Here is a 6,656-nt window from a genome sequence, read left to right as displayed (position 1 = left end):
TCGTCCATAACATTTATCGAAACCCCACTCTGCTAAGAAGCTTCATTAAGTGAAATGGACAAAGTCCGTCTGAAGCAGACTTGGGATCATGCTAGTTTACCTCCGGGAAGTAAATGAGTCTTTAAAAGGAAACGTAATATAGATGGAACTGTGGAAAAATTATGAGGCTAGGTTGATATCTAAAGGATATAAACTAAAAGTAGGTGTACATTTTCTTGATTCTAATTCGCATGTGACAAGAATTACTTCCGTTGAGATGCTAATTGTTATTACTTCCATAAACAACTTAGAGATACATCAGATGGATGTTAATAAAATTTTAATAAAGCCGTGAATTACATAAAGAAATTTACATAGACCAACCTGAGGACTTTGTAGTGAAAGGTTGTGAAGACAAAGATTGCAAGTTGAACAAATCTTTGTATTGTTTTCAAATAATCACGTAAACAGTGACATGATAATTTGATCATGTGATAATGAGTAGTGGATTTAAGGTAATGAATCTGACAAGTATATTTGCAAGTAACTTGTTAAGGATGCCTATGTGATTGCATGTTTGTATATTAATGATATGCTTATACTTGATATAAACGTAGATATAATTAATTCCACTAAAACATACGCTGAATGATAACGTTGACTTGAAAGACTTAGACCTTATTGATGTAATCATAAGGATGAGGATTAGAAGATAATCTAACATTTATAGTCATTCTCATTGTGTTGAATTTTTGCTTATGAGATACAATCAGTCTGATTGTAAGCATGCCTTACTCTGTACGATTCTTCTTGTAGATTCGAGAAAAATAAGAGTAATGGAATATCTTAACTTGAATACTCAAGAGTTATAGGATGTCTGATGAATTTAATGAAATGTAAGAGTCCAGACATAGCCTATATTATGAGTAAGTTAAGTATATATACTTGTAGTCCAGAACAAGAGCATTGGGATGCGCGTAATAGAGTATTATGGTACCTAAAATACTCTATTACCTTTTGTTTTATTTATGAAAGGTATCTTGTTGTCCTTGAGGGACTTTGTGATGCAAACTGGATAGTTGACTCAGAGGAGTCTAAGTCTACCAGTGGATATGTTTTCACTCTAGCAAGAGGGTTTGTTTATGGAAGTTTTTCAGACAAACATATATTGCTCAATTCATTATGGAATCTGAGAGTATTGCGTTAGATAAAGCACGAGAGAGGGCCGAGTGCCTAAGATGCTTTTTAGAAGACATTCCTCTCTGGCATAGGCCTGTGCCAGCTATATCTATACATTGTGTTAGCCAAGCAATAATAGTTAAAGCTAAGTAATAACTAATCTCAATCGGCGTTATTTCCATTGATTGGCTAAAGTCCAAGGAGAATTTCGCGCAACCTTTGACGAAAGGTTTGTACAAAGAGATAGTTAAAAGTGCATCGAGGGGGTTGGGGCTTAATCTCATATATTAAACTTACCATGAAGGATACTCAACCTTGCTGACTGGAGATCCCATGATCAAGGTTTCGAATGAGAAACTAATTTTTGGTGGGTAAAGGTAAACACTATCAGAGATTTTCATTCTCTGTCCCTTCCCTATGGTGTAGACGTGATAGTGTGACTGCATGTGGAGGATGACTTTTTAATAAGTCTTAATGAGTTCTATAGTTTCAATTCAAGATTGAAGTGGGGTGTAGCAGTAAACACTCTTGATGGAATTCACCTATCTGAATGGGGAAGTGGGTCGCTTCCTATGAGAATATGAGATGATTCTCTAGAGCATTCTGAGAAACAGGATAAGTCCAGGGCCAAAACGGACACAACGGCACGAGCTTGGCAGCAACCTTGGAGATATCATGCTTGGTTATTATCGCGGATTACACCAAACGCTAGCAGTTCAAGACATCGCGTTCACTGTCTAGAAGGTAGTTCCGGTAATCTCTCTCTAAGCAAAGGTTCAAGACCTCATGGACACCTCTGCATATAGTGGTATTTCCTGTTTTTCGTTTTTATCTATTTTTAATTCATTTTGAGAAAATGAGTTTTAAGTTGTTTTTATGGCCTTGGTATTGAGTTGATTTACCAAGACCTATCTGTGTTTTTCACGTTTTATTGAGTTTTCATTCATGTGGGGGATTGTTGGAAAAACGATTATTAAAAATACTTTTTAAATATTTTAATTTAGTGTTTATTTTGTGAATGAAAATTATTAGTCCCACATAGTGGAGTTTCCACTCTTTAGTTGTTTTTAAGAGACTATATAAGATTTTTAGTCCCACATAGGGGAGGAGCTCTTCTTAACTTGAGTTTGTCAATTATATAAACAAATTCACTTCTTTTGTAAAAGTATGAAAACAAAAGGGGTTGCTCTATATTCTAGAGGGACCCCTATATGGTAAAGGGGTTGCTCTATATTTTAGAGGGACCCCCAAGGGGATTCTCTATATTTTAGAGAGACCCCCAAGGAAAAATATTTTGTATCGCTTTCTTTAGCATTCACGATTTTCCTTAGTGTTTTTTCTGTATTAGAGTGTTTTATCCTGGAGATATCCGTCTTGTGAGGGCTATAGCATCACTCTTGAGTGTAGCCGGGCGCTAATGTCTTAAGGACAATGTGTTGAACACGCGATTCACTCTGTTTTCCAAAATTTTGCCCTGATGCTGTTGCGGAGATAAGGGGAGCTTGTTCGTTTCGTCAAAGCAATCACTTCCACTATAAAGGAGTTAAGTACCAATAACTTTTTGCTTATTTGATTTTTCTTTGTTTTTGATTATTGCACCCAACAGTATATTACCTGTTTTCAATAATTTCCACACTCTTTGAGCATTTTGTGAATGCGCGAGTGGCAAACAAATATGCTGACTTTGCATTATCATACTCAAAATGGTGGTTTAACATTAATCTATTTATTTTCGATCGGTTATGGTCTCATCGACTTAATTGATGTCTCATGTTAATATATGCTGCCTGTGCATTATCATACTCAAATCGATAATCGTAAACTTTGTAGTGATAAATGAGTAGTTAATTTGGCTTTTGTCACATATGGAGTTCATGCTGGGATGAAAAACTTCACGAGGAACTATTTTTATGCAGTTGTGGAGCCACTTTTTTCTTTTTTTAATAAAATTCTAAAGTCAATGTCTCTCGTGACTTCCCGCAAGAAATTCTTTAAGAAGAAAAGGTATGTTCCTCTGGACGATCTTTTTTTGTTCTCAACCTGAAACTATCTCCCATATGCTACTGTATTGTTCATTTGCCAAAAAAATCTGGAGTTGTTTTTTGGATAAGCTAAATTGGTTCTTCTCGATGCCCGAGCACACTACAACTGCTATTCAATCATGGAATCTGCCTCAATTTTCTTCAGCCTTAACTGCTATTTGGAACTTAATCTTTACTATAATTCTCTGGTGCATCTGGCAAGAGAGGAATGCAAGAGTTGTCAATGGAAAAGTCAGCAATGAAGTTGCAGTCACTAATAAGGCTATTCATTGCCTTTACTCTTGGTCCTTGGCCATCAATGATTTTGAGCTTATTTCTTCCACAGATGTAATGAATACCTGGCACTCCACTTTTTTTTGGTTGATTAGGAGTTTGTCTGTTTTTTTTTTGGGTTTGTTTATAGACCATTTTTTCCAGACCTTTGCCTGTTTGTAGGTTTTGCTCTTTTCTTTCCTTTGTTCTTTGGCGCAGGGTGATATAATCCTTTTATACCCCTTTTTTTGATCAATAAAACTTTTTTCTTTGCTGATAAAAAAAAGAATACGCCACTTAGCACAACACGGCACAACACGTCTGAATCTGTGGCACAGCCTAGCCCAGCGCGCAGCACGCTGAACACGTGACTTCGTGAGCTGGGGTTGTGTCGGGCCATCACGTTTTACACCTCTAGCTGTCATCATTTAATTTCTTGTATGAAACAACGAGGTATCATCTGCTTTGCTATGCTATATATGGAGATTTGGTAGGTAAGAACTAGTAGATAGATAGTATAATGTGACGTGTTATTAGTGAAGTGAAACTCTGTTAGGAGTTGATCAAGCGCGTACAGGGAGATTACTTTCGCGGCACGGTAGCTAATCACAAGGACTGTCTGCAGTATAGGAATTTAATTAACAATCAAACTCCTGCTTTATCTTGTGATGTGTAGATCCTACTATATTTCCTGTAAATCTGTTTTGTCTGTTTCATGTAACCCTAAACACGCATTTACGAGTCCTATTGTTACTCAAATTCCTTCTCTTTGTTACTGTATAGGTTCTCCTGTTTACTAACTCTCCAACCTATTTACTCTAGAACTCTCTTTAGGTTCTATAAATACAGGCTCAAGGTATCATCACATCGCTCATAAAAAATCAGAGTAGCTAGATCTAGCTGCCTGGTAAAACTTATTATTTCTAGGGTTTTTCTTTCAAGAGTTGTGATAATGGAGATGGAGACAGAAGAGAAACTTGAAAGGCTGGAGGATGGAAAGAAAGCAGGCGAAAAGGAATTGACAGTCGAAGAGATATTTGAATCGCAAGAAGTACCATCCTGGAGATCACAACTAACAATCAGATCAATATTTGTTAGTGCAGCATTAGGGTTTATGTTCACATTCATTGTGACGAAGCTCAATATTACTACTGGAGTAATACCTTCTCTTAATGTTGCTGCTGGTTTGTTAGGGTTCTTCTTTATCAAGTTATGGACATCTGTGTGCGAGAAATTCGGTTGGCCGCACCAGCCTTTTAATAGACAAGAAAATACAGTTATTCAGACTTGTGTTGTTGCTGTCTCTGGAATCGCTTTTAGCAGTGGATATGCAAGTTATATGCTTGGCATGACAAAGATTATTGCAGATCAAGGTCCAGCCTCGGCAAACACAGCAAATAATGTCGTGACCCTCAATTTGGGAATGATGTATGGGTTTCTTGCTCTTATCAGTTTTGTTGGTCTCTTTTCTATTCTTTCTTTAAGAAAAATTATGATAATCGATTACAAGCTGATTTACCCGAGTGGTACTGCAACAGCATACCTCATTAACAGTTTCCACACAGATAAGGGAGCCAAACTAGCAAACAAACAAATTAAAACCCTTTCCAAGTGGCTCGCTGGTAGTTTTGTTTGGGCTTTCTTCCAATGGTTCTTTACTTCAGATAACGGATGTGGGTTTACGGCTTTCCCAACTTTTGGCCCTCAAGCCTTCGCACGTAAGTTTTACTTTGATTTCTCAAGTACCTATGTTGGGGTAGGAATGATCACCCCTTACTCGATTAACTTATCGATGTTGCTTGGATCCATCGTCTCGTGGGGACTCATGTGGCCGCTAATTGAACTACATGAAGGTAAGTGGTACCCTGCAAATCTCCCGCCTAATAATTTAAGCGGTATTCAAGGGTATAGGGTGTTTATTGCAATAGCCATGATCCTTGGAGATGGTTTGTTTCAATTTATTTTTGTGCTCTGCAAGTCCGTATACAACCTAAGGAAATCGAAGGACAAAGATGTTGGTGGTGAGCCTGTAGTGAGCTACGATGATAAACGCCGAACTGAATACTTCTTGAAAGATCAAATCCCAGTTTGGGTCGCTGTAGGAGGCTACATTACTTTGGCGATCCTCTCCACCATATGTGTTCCTCTTCTTATATTCCCTTCATTAAAATGGTACCACATCATGATAATTTACATCGTCGCACCTATCTTGGCCTTCTGCAACTCTTACGGATGCGGCTTGACAGATTGGTCTTTGGCTTCTACCTACGGTAAGCTTGCAATTTTTGTATTTGGTGCTTGGGTTGGTTTAGATAATGGAGGTATCATTGCCGCTCTAGCTGCATGTGGTGTTATGATGAGCATAGTATCGACTGCATCAGATTTGATGCAGGATTTCAAGACAGGTTATCTAACCCTTGCTTCACCAAGATCTATGTTCTTTAGCCAAGTTATTGGAACTATGATTGGCGTTGCCTTGTCTCCGGTGGTGTTCTGGGGATTCTTTTACAAAGCGTATCCCGATCTTGGGAAAGATGGCGCTTCAAATCCAGCCCCTTTTGGAGCTTTATATCGTGGTATTGCGCTTCTTGCTACTCAAGGTCTATCAGCTCTTCCAAAGAACTGCTTGAAGCTATGCATTGGATTCTTCTTCTTTGCCATTTTAGTAAACATAATTAAACAAGTTATGATGCATTTCAAGAATAAGGCTCTCAAGTATCTTCCAAGTCCCATAGCTATGGCTGTTCCATTCTACTTGGGAGGATATTATGCAATCGACATGTGTATTGGAAGTTTATACAGGTACTGGAGGGAGCGGAACAACAAAGCTGAAGCTGATGCTTTTGTACCTGCGATTGCGTCAGGGTTGATTTGTGGTGACTCGCTGTGGGGAATGCCAGCTTCTGCACTTTCGTTGATGAATGCTAAACCTCCAATGTGCATGAAATTTTTATCAAGGGATACAAACACCAAGGTTGATGCATTCTTAAACGGCTAAGTTGACTCATTCATGAACAATTATATGAAAGTTATGCAAACTGCTATTTAAGTACTTTACAAGTCTGTTTTTTTTTTTTCTTTTCCTTTTTTTTTTTCATTGGATCTTTTAGTCCATGAACGACTGGTTCATGGTACTAGATGTGTTTCTCTTCTTTTGATTTAATTTTAAATAAACATTTTCTTTTAATTGCATAATGTGTACAT

The 6,656-nt window shown here is 37.7% G+C and overlaps 1 protein-coding gene across 1 annotated transcript; it reads left to right on the top strand.

Annotated features, from left to right (window-relative positions):
- Nucleotides 1-4,404: 4,404 nt before the first annotated feature.
- LOC113326135 (probable metal-nicotianamine transporter YSL7) lies at nucleotides 4,405-6,450 on the top strand. The gene has a single exon (XM_026573921.1). It carries the CDS (start codon nucleotides 4,405-4,407, stop codon nucleotides 6,448-6,450), a length of 2,046 nt encoding a protein of 681 aa, XP_026429706.1.
- The last annotated feature ends 206 nt before the right edge of the window (nucleotides 6,451-6,656 follow it).

This window comes from Papaver somniferum, unplaced genomic scaffold (genome assembly GCF_003573695.1).
Source record: "Papaver somniferum cultivar HN1 unplaced genomic scaffold, ASM357369v1 unplaced-scaffold_10, whole genome shotgun sequence".
Taxonomy (NCBI): domain Eukaryota; kingdom Viridiplantae; phylum Streptophyta; class Magnoliopsida; order Ranunculales; family Papaveraceae; genus Papaver; species Papaver somniferum.
The sequence above is the reverse complement of the archived record's forward strand: the minus strand, read 5'-3'. Positions and strand labels throughout refer to the sequence as shown.

Coding starts and splice junctions, on each gene's coding strand:
- LOC113326135 (XM_026573921.1), top strand. CDS start 4,405: ATGGAGATGGAGACAGAAGAGAAACTTGAAAGGCTGGAGGATGGAAAG.